Genomic DNA, 16,016 nt, shown 5'->3' on the forward strand with positions numbered 1-16,016 from the left:
TAATTTTTTGTATTTTTAGTAGAGACGGGGTTTCACCATGTTGGCCAGGTTGGTCTCGAACTTCGGACCTCAAATGATCTGTCCACCTCAGCTTCCCAAACTATTTTCCTACATTTTTAATGAAAATGTTCAAACATATAAAAAAGTTGAAAGAATAGTATAGTGAACTGCCACCTAGCTTGAACAGTTAACATTTTGCCATATGAGTATGTATGTGGGGAACCATTTGAAATTAAGTTGCAGGCCAGGCGTGGTGGCTCACACCTGTAAACCCAGCACGTTTGGATGTCGAGGCGGGTGGATCTTTTGAGCCCGGGAGGTCAAGACTGCAGTGAGCCTTGACTCACTGCACCATATTTGCACCACTGCACTCCGGCCTAGGCAACAGGGCGAGATGTGTCTCAAAAAAAGAAAAAAAAATGTAAGTTGCAGACACCTAATCCTTGAATACTTGACCATGCATCCTCTAGGAATAATTACTTTCACCTAAATAAATATGATACCATTATCACAATGAAAGAAATTACAGGCAGGGCATGGTGGCTCACACCTGTAATCCCAGCACTTTGTGGGGTCAAGGTGGGCGGATCACTTGAGACCAGAAGTTCAAGATTAACCTGAGCAACATGGCAAAATGCCATCTTTACCAAAGAAAAAGAAATCAGCCGGGGTTGGTGGTGCGTACGTGTAATCCTAGCTACTCAGGAGGCTGAGGCAGAAAGATCACTTGAGTTCAGGAGGTGGAGGTTGTAGTGAGCTGGGATCACACCACTGCACTCCAGCCTGGGCAACAGAGCGAGACCCTGTCTCAAAAAAAAAAAAAAAAAAAAAAAAAGGAAAATAAAATTAACTTAACAATTAAGGACAATTCTTTTTTTTTTTTCTGTGGCCTCAAGTGATCTGCCCGCCTTGGCCTCCCAAAGTGCTGGAATTACAGGTGTGAGACACCACACTGGGCCCAACAATGATTCTTTAATCATCTAATATGTGGCCTATGTTCACATTTCCCTAGTTGTCCTAAAGAGTTTTTTATTTTTTATTATTTTTGAGATGGAGTCTGGCTTTGTTACCCAGGCTGGAGTGCAGTGGTGTGATCTTGGCTTACTGCAGCCTCTGCCTCCCAGGTTCAAGCAGTTCTCCTGCCTCACCCTCCTGAGTAGCTGGGATTATAGGCGTGCACCACCAAACCCAGCTAATGTTTGTATTTTTAGTAGAGACGAAGTTTCACTATGTTGGCCAGGCTAGCCTTGAACTCCTAAACTCAGATGATCCGTCTGCCTGGGCCTCCCAAAGTGCTGGGATTACAGGTGTGAGCCACCACGCCTGGCCTAAAGGGTCTTTTATAGTTGTTTCCCCCTCTGCGCCCCAAACCAGGATGCTTAGTTCAAGGGAATTTTTAAAAAAATATATATCTTTAGTCTCTTCTATTTTAGAACAATCTCCTCACTTCTTCCTTTTTCTTCCTATGACAGTGACTTGTTGAAGAGGTTGTCTTGTAGAATGTCCCATTATGGATTTGTCTAATTGTTTCCTTATGGCTGATCACACATATTTTGAGAGTAGGGATATTGTGTCTTATTTATCTTTGTTTCTCACAACATACAATATTTTGTACCTAATACATTCTCAATTTATGCTAATTGAATGAGCATATAATTTTCTTTTTCTTTTTTTTTTTTTTTTTTTTTTTTAAGGCAGAGCTTCACTCTTGTTGCCCAGGCTATAGTGTAGTGGCACGATCTCGGCTCACCGCAACCACCGCCTCCCAGCCTCAAGCAGTTCTCCTGCCTCAGCCTCCCGAGTAGCTGGGATTATAGGCATGTGCCACCACGCCTGGCTAATTTTGTATTTTGGTAGAGACGGGGTTCTCTATGTTGGTCAGGCTGGTCTCAAACTCCTAACCTCAGGTGATTTGCCCGCCTCGGCCTCCCAAAGTGCTGGGATTATAGGCATGAGCCACTGTGCCTGGCCTATAATTTTCTATAAAGATACTATGCTCAGAGTGGTACAGCACTCACTGTTTGTGTATATAAGGGGTGAGAATTACATGTTTACTTATTTCAAGTCAGAAATATAATTCCCTCTTAAAGCTGTATTTTAAAAAGTGTGATTAATAGCAGTATGTTTATTATCCCTTGTAACATCTAAAGCCTACTGAGTTTTATAACAGTTTTTGTTGCCATATTTTATTACATTAGGGAATCATGTAGTTTTTTTGTGTATTTTGAAAAATTTAAACTATATGCCTTTCCCTCTCTTCTTTTTCCTTTTCCTGCCAGAAACGAGAGTACAAATTCAAGAGTCCGTGAGGGGAAAAGATGTTTTCATCATCCAAACCGTTTCAAAGTGAGTATCCAGCAGAAATGTTGCTTTCTGGGTTTCTGTTTAGGCATGAATGTTTAAAATAATGATAGATGGCTAGCCAGGAAGAGTTACGATAGTCTTAAAATTAATGTATCTTACCAATTTGGAATTTAGAAAACTAAGTTTTCTGACGTAACTGCTGACTTTTATGTGTTCTTTCAGTGTTTTTCTTTCTTTTCTTTTTCTTTTTTTTTTTTTGAGACAAAGTCCCACTCCATCACCCAGGCTGGAGTGCAGTGGTGCGATCTCAGCTCCCCGCAACCTCCTCCTCCTGGGTTCAAGTAATTCTCCTGCCTCAGCCTCCCAAGTAGCTGGTACTACAGTTGGCACCACCACGCCTGGATAATTTTTGTATTTTTAGTAGAGATGGAGTTTCACCATGTTAGCCAGGCTGGTCTTGAACTCCTGACCTCAGGCAATCCGCCCACCTCAGCCTCCCAAAGTGGTGGGATTACAGGTGTGAGCCACCGTGTCCAGCCACTCAGTGTTCTTAATGGGTAGAAGTAACCAAGTATTGGAGTAGAGGGTCTTTTTTTTTTTCAAAGACGGAGTTTCGCTCTTACTGCCCAGGCTGGAGTGCAATAGCACGATCTCGGCTCAACATGACCTCCACTTCCCAGGTTCAAGTAATTCTCCTGTCGCAGTCTCCTTAGTAGCTGAGATTACAGGCATGTGTCACCACACCTGGCTAATTTTGTGTTTTTAGTAGTTACAGGGTTTCTTCATGTTAATTAGGCTGGTCTCGAACTCTCAACCTCAGGTGATCCACCCGCCTCAGCCTCCCAAAGTGCTGGGATTATAGGCGTGAGCCACTGTGCCCAGAGTAGAGGCTGTTAATGATAATAGTATCCATTAAGTTTCCTAACAATTAATAGCCAGAATTTTATAAAACTTGCAGTGAAGCATTTCTAGTTCCCTCCTCTCCCCGAAAGAAACAGAGGCTAGGGGAGGAGAGCTTTCTTAGTTAGGGTTCTTTTAAGCTTTTATTGCATATAAAAGTGATCATTACTTACTGTTTTGTTCCATAAATTAAATTAGCTGAGAGGATAAAAGACTGTACTGAAGGAATGTGTGTTCCTGTCTGGTGTGACCTTTGATATACCTGTGTTCTGGAAATTGTTTGGTCACATATGTTTAAGCTGGGTATAGAAGGTTCAGTGCGGTAAGGCTATCTCTGGCACTCTGAAAGGGAGGGTGATCACATGGAGCCCTACTTTTTTTTTCTTTTTTTTTCCTCTTAGAGATAAGGTCTAGATCTGTTGTCCAGGCTGGAGTGCAGTGGTGAGATCATAGCTCACTACAGCCTCAAACTCCTGGGCTCAAACTATCCTCCTGCCTCAGCCTCCCAAGTAGCTGGGACTACAGGCATGCACCAGCATGCTCACGTAATTTTTTCATTTCTTGTAGAGATGGAGGTCTCACTATATTGCCCAGCTGGTCTCAAACTTTTGACCTCAAGTGATCCTCCTGCCTGGACCTCCTGTATTGCTGGGATTCCAGCAATATAGAAAGTGAGCCTATCACACCTGGCCTTAAAGCCCCACTTTCCATTGTGTGTTTGTCCACAAATGTCCCCATACGCTTCTGTGTATGAAGTTCTTCACTCAGAACAATTTTTAATGTCTAGAAATCAGTTTGTCTAGTGCATAATTTTTTTTTTTTTTTTGAGTCAGAGTCTTGCTCTGTCACCCAGGCTGGAGTGCAGCGGTGCAATCTCGGCTCACTGCAAGCTCCACCTCCTGGGTTCACACCATTCTCCTGCCTCAGCCTCCCCAGCAGCTGGGACTACAGGTGCACGCCGCCAGGCCCGGCTAATTTTTTTGTATTTTTAGTAAAGACGGGATTTCACCATGTTAGCCAGGATGGTCTTGATCTCCTGACCTCGTGATCTGCCTGCCGTGGCCTCCCAAAGTGCTGGGATTACAGGCATGAGCCACCGTGCCCGACCTAGTGCATTATTTTTTAGCTTAGAGAGTCCAAAAGTTGCTGCATGCTTAATTTGTATATATACATATATAATAAATACCAACGAAAAGAGAAGAAGAGGGAAATTTCGGGAGACTTTAGTCTTAGAACACACATTTTTTCACCTAAATTTTGAACGTTTTCTGTCCTTGTCTTTGGTTCATTGGGATGAAGTCACAAAACCCCCATCTCTCCTGGGAAGAGGAGTGGTGGGGGAGACCTGTCCTTGCATCCCAGTGCCCTGGCAAACGGGTGTGCTCTGAAGGAGAGATGTTGTGGAGGGCCTTTGCCACGGTGCCCTGGCTTCACCTTCTGCTGTGACACCCAGGATTCTCAGCAGAGCTGGAGGTGGAGGCGCTGAGTGCTAATTGCCCCTGCTGCTGCTGTCCTCTTTCCCAGGTCTGCCGCCAAACCAGGGTGGAAGTGGAGGACTCCCCTGTGCCCACATCTTAACCCTTCACCTCCAGCATCAGGGCAGGGAAGGTGTGGGCCCAGAACAACTTACACTGCTTCTGGCTCCTTGGTTTCTGTGTCTGTGGTACTTTTATCTCCTTACAGACAAGTGTGATTCCATTGGATAAATGCACAAAGGTTGTGTGGATTACCCAAGTAGATGAGTAGGCATTGAGGGCCCCCCTTGGACTTAGAATTTAGGACTTCAGAAGGGTGACTGCTGATCCTTCTCATTTTCAAGTCCTTCTGGTTCTTTATTTTTGTACATTTCAATACTTATCCTGTGCCTCTGCCTTTTGTCAGTTTCATATTCCTGTAATCGGAACCACTCAGCACCCCTTTCATTTTCTCTCTCTCTCTCATTTTGCATTGTTCCATACCTGACGTAAGCTTGTGTTAACTCGGGTTCTCAGTCTTGTCCATGTTGTAGAGTCTGGACCTCATGGTCTTCTTTGTGAAATACCATGAAATAACATTTAGTGTTGAGGGCCAGATGTGGTGGCTCATGCCTGTAATCCTAGCACTTTGGGAGGTCAAAGTGGGCATATCAGTTGAGGCCAGGAGTTTGAGACCAGCCTGGCCAACATGGTGAAACCCTGTCTCTACTAAAAATACAAAAAATTAGCTGGGCATAGTCATGAGGGCCTGTAGTCCCAGCTACTCAGGTGGCTGAGGCACGAGAATTGCTTGAACCCGGGAGGCAGAGGTTGTAGTGAGCTGAGATTGCGCTACTGCATTCCAGCCTGGGAATGGAACGAGGCTCCATCTCAAAGAAAAAAAAAAAAAAAAAGACTGGGTGAGGTGGCTTACACCTGTAATCCCAGCACTTTGGAAGGCCGAGATGGGTGGATCAGGAGTTCAAGACCAGCCTGGCCAACATGGTGAAACCCCGTCTCTACTAAAAATACAAAAATTAGCTGGGCATGGTGATGTGCGCTTGTAATTCCAGCTACTTGGGAGGCTGAGACATGAGAATCACTTGAACCCAGGAGACGGAGAGTGCAATGAGCCAAGATTGCACCACTGTACTCCAAGCTGGGTGATAGAGTGAGACTCTGTCTCCAAAAAAAAAAAAGCCTGTAATCCCACCACTTTGGGAGGCCCAGGCAGGCAGATCACCTGAGGTCGGGAGTTCGAGAGCAGCCTGACCAACATGGAGAAACCCTGTCTCTACTAAAAATGCAAAATTAGCTGGGCATGGTGGCACATGCCTGTAATCCCAGCTACTTGGGAGGCTGAAGCAGGAGAATTGTGTGAACCTGGGAGGCAGAGGTTGCGGTGAGCCGAGATCGTGCCATTGCACTCCAGCCTGGACAACAAGAACAAAACTCCGTCTCAAAAAAAGAAAAAAGATTTAGTGTGGTCAGATACATCTTATACTCTGTTTTACTTCAGATTAGTGGTAGCACTGAAAATAAAGTAGAAATTTAAAATTAAGAAAATTCCATCCATTTACTGAAGTTTTCCTGTATTTCAAACAAGACTTTCCTTATTTGAGTTCAGTAATAGAAAGACTTGCTCCAGCTCACAGAACAATGGTGCTCCTTGGAGTGTGGTTTGGAGCCTTGGGGTGTCTTTACCTTCACTGTCAGTTCCTCCACTCTTATCCTTCCCATAGAATACTTTTCTGAAAATCTTTTTTTTTTCCCTAAGTGAATTAACACAGGGTGAAAGTCTCTTTTAACTCATCAGATGTCAGACTTGTTGGATAGTGACAGAGAACCTACTCACCCAAATGTTCTGTGTTTCCATTCACTCCTGTCGTTAACAAATACTTATTTTGAATGTCTACAATATGCGAGTTACAGTTAGTTACACATATTCGAGATGCCTCCATGATTAAAACAGAGAAAGATCCTTGTCCTTGTGGAGTTTATATTCCAGTGGAGGAAGACATACAGTGAGCATAATAAATAAATAGATTATCTAGAAGGTGATGAGTGATTTGGAAAAAAAAAAAGACAGCATGGTGAGATGATGGTGGCAAGAGGGCAGAGCGAGGCAGACAGGGTAGGCCTCATTGGGGAGGTGACATTTGAACAAAGACCAGAGAAGTTGAGGGAGAGACTAGGTGGGGAGGAAGGCATTGCAGGCAGTGGGAACACCCAGAGCAAGGCCCTTAGTGGTGTGAGCTGCCTGTGGGAGGACTGACCAGGGCCAGGTGTGGCCGGGCGGGAGGGGAGGGGCAGATCATCAAGTTTGGACTGGAGTTGTAAATTTGAGAGTTGCCACCATCTATGAAGTTGTGAAATTAGATGAGAAGCCCAAAGGACAAGAGGAAACAGAAGGAGAGGACACATGAGCAAGTCCTGGGACATGAGGCTGGAGAGAAAAACTAGCAAAAGAAACCAAGGGTGGAAGGAAGAGACCAGAGAGGGGCATTCCGGAAGCCAAGTGACCGTGGACGTGGATGTGGCTGCATGGAGGCCACTGATGACCTTTATGAAAACAAAGCTTCACTGGACTATCTGGGAGAGAATGAGAGTAGATAAGTTGGAGATAGTGTAGATGACTCTCTTGAGATGTACAGCAAAGGGGATCAGAGAGAAGAATTGTTGTGAGTCGCATTAATAGAAGTAACAGAATGTTTGTGGCCAATGGGTAATCAGTGCTGAAGGCAGGAGAGGAGGGAGAATTGCTGACATAGGTGTGCCATTTGGAGGTATTAATTTTAGGGCCACTGGCGTGGCAATTTCCTCTGACTGATGACTGAGGGCAGGCTGACTCCTGGGGCACAGATGCACATAGTGGGAGTTTGTGGACATGCTCCTCTAACAGAGTATTTAAGTAGGGTCGTCAGTTGAGAGCGGATGGTGGGGGATCTTATGGAGGCCTGAGAAAAGAGAAATTTATTGGTTGGTTTTTTTCCTCCTTGCACCTTGGGTTATGTAAAGGCATGAGTAACACACTGCTGACACTTTTTGGAACAGGGAATACTGTATTGTAGATCCCTTGATGAGATTTACTGTGTCTTGGTTACAGGGATGTGAACACCACCATCATGGAGCTCCTGATCATGGTGTATGCATGTAAGACCTCTTGTGCCAAGAGCATCATCGGCGTGATACCTTACTTTCCTTACAGCAAGCAGTGCAAGATGAGAAAAAGAGGCTCTATTGTCTCTAAATTGCTGGCTTCCATGATGTGCAAAGCTGGTAAGAGTGGCAGATGTTTCACAATTAATTGGGAGCCTGGAAACTTTATTTATTCATTCTATCTCTTTCAAGACAGGGTCTTGCCTTGTCACCCAGGCTGGAGTGCAGTGGCATGATCATAGCTAACTGCAACTTGAATTCCTGGGGTCAAGCAGTCCACCAGAGCCTCCCAAGTAGCTAGGATTATAGGCACACACCACTCTGCCTGCTAATTTTTAAATTTTTTGTAGATATGGGGTCTTACTATGTTGTCCAGGCTGGTTTTGAACTGCTGGCCTCAAGGGATCCTTCTGCTTCAGCCTCCCAGAGTGCTGAGATTATAGTAATGAACCACCACACCCTGCTGGAGTTTTATTTTTACCTTGGAAATATCAAAGTAAAGGCTGGGCGCAGTGGCTCATGCCTGTAATCCCAGTGCGTTGGGAAGCTATGTGGGATGATCTTTGAACTCCTGGGCTCAAGTGATCCTCCTGTGCAGTTGGAACTACAGGCATATACCACCATGCCTGCCTAGAAAGGCATATATTGGAAAAGATATATATTATTCTGTGTTAGGCATTTTCAGGTAACATCCTAAGTATTTTTCCTGTGTTTCTAATTAACCTTCATAGTTGTTACTGTGTATGTGTGTCAATACATTTGTGTGTGTTTGCACACTTGTATAAGTGTATATGATTTTATTTTATTTATTTATTTAGAGATGGAGTTTCACTCCTGTTGCCCAGGCTGGAGTGCAATGATGCAGTCTCAGCTCACTGCAACTTCCGCCTCCCGGGTTCAAGCAATTCTCCTGCCTCAGCCTCCTGAGTAGCTGGGATTACAGGCATGCGCCACCGTGCTCGGCTAGTTTTGTATTTTTAGTAGAGACGGGGTTTCTCCATGTTGGTCAGGCTGGTCTCGAACTCCTAACCTCAGGTGATCCGCCCGCCTGGGCCTCCCAAAGTGCTGGGATTACAGGTGTGAGCCACTGTACCTGGCCTATGATTTTATTTTTTATTTTAATTTTTATTCTATTTTGTTTATTTTTTTTGAGACGGAGTCTTGTTCTGTTGCCCAGGCTGGAGTGCTGGTGCTGCCTTGACTCACTGCAACCTCTGCCTCCTGGGTTCAAGCGATTCTTGTACCTTAGCTTCTCGAGTAGCTGGGACTACAGGCGCCTGCCACCACACCTGGCTAATTTTTGTATTTTTTTTTTATTAATGAATATAAAAAATATATTTTATTTGTGTTTGCTTTTCCCCCAGATTTGACTACATGGATAGTTTTAGAAGCTTGAGTTCCTAAGATAATTCCACAGCTACACTGGCTCCTGTAATGTGACTGAGTGAGGTTAAGGAAATATCCTGGGGGATTCTGAACAACTAGACCCTTAGAAACTTAAAAATAACAGGTGCTTTCATTAGGATCCTGCTAACATGGAAAAAATACAGCCATTGTCCATTAAAACACAATCCAATTTGGGTACTCTTCAGGTTTTCTAAGTACCCCACCTGAATAATAAGACTAGGCCACCATATTTTCTGGCAACCCAGCCTACAGTCACTGCCATCTTCCTAATTAGCAGCCTCCCAAGCTGCACTAAAACTGGGATAATTTTTGTATTTTTAGTAGAGATGGGGTTTTGCTGTGTTGGCCAGGCTGGTCTCGAACTCCTGACCTCAAGTGATCCACTTGCCTTGGGCTCCTAGAGTGCTGGGATTACAGGCACAAGCCACCACACCCAGCCTGAATGTATACAATGTTAGAAAGTACGTATCACGGAGCATTTCACAGAGTGAATAGAAGTCCCCATATCACTGCATTTTAACACAGGTACTTATTGTAGAATAAGCCTTCTTTTGTTTGTTTGTTTTTTGAGATGGAGTCTTGCTCTGTTGCCCGGGCTAGAGTGCAGAGGTTTGATCTTGGTTCACTGCAACCTCCACCACCTGGGTTCAAGCAGTTCTCCTGCCTCAGCTCCCCGAGTAGCTGGGATTACAGGCACACACCACCATGCCCGTCTAATTATTATTATTTTTATTTTTTATTTTTGAGTCAGTCTCACTCTGTCATCCAGGTTGGAGTGCAGTAGTGCGATCTTGGCTCACCACAACCTCCGCTTCCTGGGTTCAAGCAATTCACCTGCCTCAGCCTCCCAAGTAGCTGGGATTACTGGCACCCGCCACCATGCCTGGCTAGTTTTTGTATTTTTAGTAAAGATGAGGTTTCACCGTGTTGGCCAGGCTGGTCTTGAACTCTTGACCTCAGGTGGTCCACCTTCTTTGGCCTCCCAGAGTGCTGGGATTACAGGCGTGAGCCACCATGCCCAGCCCAGAATAAACTTTTTAAGATATTTTTTCAATAAAGGCAAACGTAAAACAAAAATTTAAAAACTAGGCAGGGTGCGGTGACTCACACCTGTAATCCTCATACTTTGGGAGGCCAAGGTGGACAGATCACCTGAGGTTGGGAGTTCGAGAGCAGCCTGACCAACGTGGAGAAACCCTGTCTCTACTAAAAATACCAAATTAGCCAGGTGTGGTGGCGCATGCCTATAATCCCAGCTACTTGGGAGGCTGAGGCAGGAGAATCACTTGAACCCAGGAGGTGGAGGTTGTGGTGAGCCGAGATCCCACCTTTGCACTCCGACCTGGGCAACAAGAGCAAAACTCCATCTCAAAAAAAAAAAAAAAAAATTTAAAAACTCAAACCGAAGCAACGTCAGGAGACTACCCCATCATAAACACCATGACAGGCAGCTGGTGAGGGGAGCAGGCTTGCCTGCTGAATCTTCAGGAAAGGGCTATCTTCTCTTCCAGCCTTGCTTGATGGGCCACCAGGCTTACTTCCTGTTCTTTTGGGCAAGTTAATGCTTTAAACAATTTTTCATATTGAATTTTCCTTACACTTTTCTGGTGATCGTTACAAAGACAGTGAAGATTTTCTGTTTTCTCCAATTTCCAGGCTGGTGCAGTTTGTCTTAATTTCTTTTTTTTTTTTTTTCCTGCGGATCTCAGTCCTGTTGCCCGGGCTGGGGTGCAGTGGTGTGATCACCACTGCTCACTACCAGGAGGTAGCCTTGACCTCCTGGGTTCAAGTGATCCTCCCACCTCAGCCTCCAGAGTAACTGGGGACTACAGGCATGCACCACCATACCTGACTAGTTTTTTGTATTTTTAGTATAAATGGAGTCTCACCATGTTCCCCAGGCCATTTTCAAACACCTGGGCTCAAATGATACTCCTGCCTCGGCCTCCCAAAGTACTGGGATTACAGGCACGAGCCACCACACCCGGCTGACTTGTTATCTTAAGATTGGGCTTTGCCATGCCTGTTAAAGAAACTTCAAGAAGATATGATCTGCTCTAATAGAAATTTTAAAGACTCTTCTGTATTACTATTATCTTTGTTATGTCATGACTACTATTTATTTATTTATTTATTTATTTTGAGATGGAGTCTCACTCTGTCGCCCAGGCCAGAGTGCAGTGGCATGATCTCAGCTCACTGCAACCTCCACCTTCCGGGTTCAAGTGATTCTCCTGCCTCAGCCTCCCTAGTAGCTGAGATTACAGGTACTTGCCACCACACTTGGCTAATTTTTGTATTTTTAGTAGAGACGGGGTTTCACCATGTTGGCCAGGCTGGTCTTGAACTCCTGACCTCAGGTGATCCTCCTGCCTCGGCCTCCCAAAGTGCTAGGATTACAGCTGTGAGCCACTGCACCTGGCCAAAACTTTAAATTGATATGAAAATCAGGCATCTCACAGTACTAAAAAATAAATAAATAAATAAATAAAATTCTGAAAAATACAAGTGCTGAGTTTTTTTGATGGTAGAGCAATTTTTTTTTTTTTTTTTTTTGAGACCGAGCCTCCCCCTTTCGCCCAGGCTGGAATGAAATGGTGCAATCTTGGCTCACTGCAACCTCAGCCCCCCAGGTTCAAGTGATTCTCCTGCCTCAGCCTCCTGAGTAGCTGGGATTATGGGCATACGCCACCATGCCTGGCTAATTTTTGTATTTTTAGTAGAGACAAGGTTTCACCATGTTGGCCAGGCTGATCCCCAATTCTGCCTTCAGGTGATCTACCCGCCTCAGCCTCCCAAAGTGCTGGGATTACAGGTGTGAACCACTGTGCCCAGCCTTATTTTTTCTTTTTTTGAGACAAGGTCTCACTCTATCACCCAGACTGGAATGCAGTGGCTTGATCTCAGCCCACTTGCAGCCCTGACCTTCTGGACTGAAGTGATTCTCCCACCTTAGCCTCCTGAGTAGCTGGGACTACAGGCGTGCACCACTATGCCTGGCTAATTTTTTTTTTTGTTTTTTGTTTTTTTTTGAGACGGAGTCTCACGCTGTTGCCCAGGCTGGAGTGCAGTGGCGCGATCTCGGCTCACTGCAAGCTCCGCCTCCCGGGTTCCCGCCATTCTCCTGCCTCAGCCTCCTGAGTAGCTGGGACTACAGGCGCCCGCCACCGCGCCCGGCTAATTTTTTGTATTTTTAGTAGAGACGGGGTTTCACTGTGGTCTCGATCTCCTGACCTTGTGATCCGCCCGCCTCGGCCTCCCAAAGTGCTGGGATTACAGGCTTGAGCCACCGCGCCCGGCCTAACCTGGCTAATTTTTGTAGTTTTTGTAGAGACAGGATTTTGCCATGTTGCCCAGGCTGGTCTCAAACTCCTGAGCTCAAGCAGTTTGTCAGCCTTGGCCTTCCAAAGTGCTGGGATTACAGGTGTGAGCCACGGTGCCTGATCATGAGACCAATTTTTTTTTTTTTTGAGACAGAGTCTCACTATGTCACCCAGGCTGGAGTGCAGTGGCACGATTGTGGCCCACTGCAACCTCTGCCTCCCGGGTTCAAGTGATTCTTCTGCCTCAGCCTCCCAAGTAGCTGGGACTATAGGCACACGCCACCACACCCAGCTAATTTTTGCATTTTTAGTAGAGACAGCGTTTCTTCATATTGGTCATGCTGGTCTTGAACTCCTGACCTTGTGATCTGCCTGCCTCGCCCTCCCAAAGTGCTGGGATTACAGGTGTGAGCCACAGCACCCCGCCAGAGAACAATTTTTTAATAGTAACTTGTTATATATAGTATTTTATGTAGTACCTATTTCGTACAGTGCAACTTGTTTTTAAACTATTTATAGGCTGGGTGCAGTGGCTCATGCCTCTATTCCCAGCACTTCGGGAGGCTGAGGCAGGAGGATTACTTGAGGTCAGGAGTTCAAGACCAGCCTGGCCAATATGATGAAACCCCATCTCTACTAAAAATACAGAATTAGCTGGGCGTGGTGGCATGCACCTGTATTCCCAGCTACTTTCAAGGCCGAGGTGAGAGGATTGCTTGAGCCTGGGAGTTCAAGGCTGCAGTTAGCTATTATCATGCTACTGCACTGCAGCCTGGGTAACAGAGTGAGATCCCATCTTAAAAAAAAAGAAAAGAAAACTATTTATTGCTTGTGTCTGCTTTATTTTCAAAGGTCTAACTCATCTTATTACTATGGATTTACACCAGAAGGAAATTCAGGGCTTCTTCAATATTCCTGTTGACAATTTAAGAGCATCTCCCTTCTTATTACAGTATATTCAAGAAGAGGTGAGCTAGCTCAAACTTTTTTATTTTAAAATTCTGATTAAGGTTGAAAGATGTATTTCCATTTCCTTAGGATATCCCTAAAGGGTTAAAAGGTGGTGTATTCTACCTAAAGTACCATTATACTTTATAGATATAATCCAGCATATTTTAGAATTCTGAATCTGCAGTTTGTTTCTTTACTTAAGCTCTTAAAATTGCTTTTTCTTTTGGACCTCAAGTACCTAGAATTGGACTAGATATGATTGTAATGAGTAATTCACTCTCATTACTAGTCTATGCTTGGTCCTGGTTCTGTTTTATATATCCATCTATCCATCCTGTCTGTCTGTCCACCTAGTTATAATAGTCAGCGTCCATGATCCCCCCCTCCCAGCAGGAAAACTAGAATCACCAGAATGACTTAGAGCTGCTCGTGGGCTCCTTCTCTCTCCTCTCCCCTGCCTCCTTACACCCTAGGGAACCACTGTCCCGAAGCAGTGTTGAATTTATCCAATGCTTTTTCTGTATCAGTGGAGATGATCATGTTTTTTCCCTTCATTCTATTAATGTGGTTTATTACCACCCTTCAATCCTGGGGTTACATTTGTTTTTCTTTGATATGAGTTAGCATTTTTGTGACTTGCTATTTAAGAAAGCTTTAAAAATGTTAATTGATATTGTACTTAGCTATTTTGCTTTTAGCTGTTTTTCTTTCCTTTTTTGTTTTTTTGAGATGGAGTCTCACCCTGTCACGCCCAGGCGGGAGTGCAATGGCGTGATCTCGGCCCACTGAAACCTCCGCCTCCCAGGTTCAAGCAATTCTCCTACCTCAGCCTCCCGAGTAGCTGGATTACAGGCATGCACTACCACCCCTGGCTAAGTTTTTGTATCTTTAGTAGAGATGGGGTTTCAGCCTGTTGGCCAGGCTGGTCTTGAACTCCTGACCTCGTGATCCGCCTGCCTCGGCCTCCCAAAGTACTGGGATTACAGGCATGAGCCACTGCACCGGGCCTTAGCTGTTTTTCTTTTTTTTGTTTGTTTTGTTTTTTTGAGACGGAGTCTCGCTCTGCCGCCCAGGCTGGAGTGCAGTGGCCGGATCTCAGCTCACTGCAAGCTCCGCCTCCCGGGTTTACGCCATTCTCCTGCCTCAGCCTCCCGAGTAGCTGGGACTACAGGCGCCCACCACCTCGCCCGGCTAGTTTTTTGTATTTTTTAGTAGAGACGGGGTTTCACCGTGTTAGCCAGGATGGTCTCGATCTCCTGACTTCGTGATCCGCCCGTCTCGGCCTCCCAAAGTGCTGGGATTACAGGCTTGAGCCACCGCGCCCGGCCTGTTTTTCTTACATAAATTATTTCTCTCTTTAATAACTTTTCTAGAGAGCTTCTTTTTACAGTACTTTATTTAAAAGATGGCAGTTTATAGGTTTCTGAGGAACTTCTTTCTGGTAAGAATACAAGGCTTCCCCATTCTTCAGCAATTGATGTAAGTCCTTATAGAGAAAATGAATTTAAGTATTTTTGAAAGAGAAAAATGTAAAATATTCTGCTTTGTTTTTCTTTAAAGTTACACACAAGAAACATAAAAACTCTAGTCCAGGCGCAGTGGCTCACGCCTATAATCCCAGCACTTTGGGAGTCCGAGGCGGGTGGATCACTTGAGGTCAGGAGTTCAGACCAGCCTAGCCAATATGGTGAAACTCCGTCTTTACTAAAAATACATAATTAGCTGGATATGGTGGTGGGCGCCTGTAATCCCAGTTACTTGGGAGGCTGAGGCAGGAGAATTGCTTGAACCTGGGAGGTGGAGGTTGCAGTGAGCCAGGATTGTGCCATGGCACTCCTGCCTGGGTGACAGAGTGAGACTCTGTCTCATCAAAAACAAAAAAGAAAACAAAAATACTCTAACAAATTCAAAAAATAATAGAGACTTTAATTTTGCCTGAAAATTTTTTTTGTTGTTCTTTGAGATAGGGTCTTTCTCTGTCACCCAGGCTGGAGTGCTGTGGTGCCATGATAGCTCACTGCAACCTTGAACTCCTGGGCTCAAGAGATTTCTCCCACCTCAGTCTCCTGAGTAACTGAGATTAGAGGTGTGCCACCACACCTAGCTAATTAAAAAAATATATTTCCAGAGTTAGAATCTTGCTATGTTACCCAGGCTGGTCTCAAACTCTGTGTCTGCCCTAATTTTACCTGAATATTATTCTCAGTTGAAAGAGATGGTGAGATAAAATTGGCAAATGTCTTGATAGGGAAGGATGAAGAAGTTTAGGCAGAGAGAGAGTGAGAGGGTGAGCATTGAACGTGGTTCAGTTAGCAACCAGCCATGCGGAGAAACCTGTCATTTTGGAAGAAATAGAGCAGTCGCTATAGACTTATATGGGTTGCTGTCGACATCTTGTGGTTTTAGGGGATGTTTCCATTGAAGACACAGGCATGTTGTGTGCCAATGTCTCAAGGCACAAATGGCAATTGCACCTCTTGAGGGATGCCCAGCGGGTGAGCCTAAAGAACGAAGGCTG

At 44.9% G+C, this 16,016-nt stretch overlaps 1 protein-coding gene across 16 annotated transcripts in view; it reads left to right on the forward strand.

Annotated features, from left to right (window-relative positions):
* Positions 1–16,016, forward strand: part of PRPSAP2 (phosphoribosyl pyrophosphate synthetase associated protein 2) — a 78,542-nt gene that overhangs the window by 13,978 nt on the left and 48,548 nt on the right. For all 16 annotated transcript variants that reach the window (XM_077970493.1, XM_077970500.1, XM_077970494.1 and 13 more), the window contains 3 exons: positions 2,280–2,346; positions 7,765–7,937; positions 13,400–13,515. In XM_077970493.1, coding sequence (XP_077826619.1) covers positions 2,280–2,346; positions 7,765–7,937; positions 13,400–13,515 — 356 coding nt within the window. The remainder of the gene's footprint in view (positions 1–2,279; positions 2,347–7,764; positions 7,938–13,399; positions 13,516–16,016) is intronic.

This window comes from Macaca mulatta, chromosome 16 (genome assembly GCF_049350105.2).
Source record: "Macaca mulatta isolate MMU2019108-1 chromosome 16, T2T-MMU8v2.0, whole genome shotgun sequence".
NCBI lineage: Eukaryota > Metazoa > Chordata > Mammalia > Primates > Cercopithecidae > Macaca > Macaca mulatta.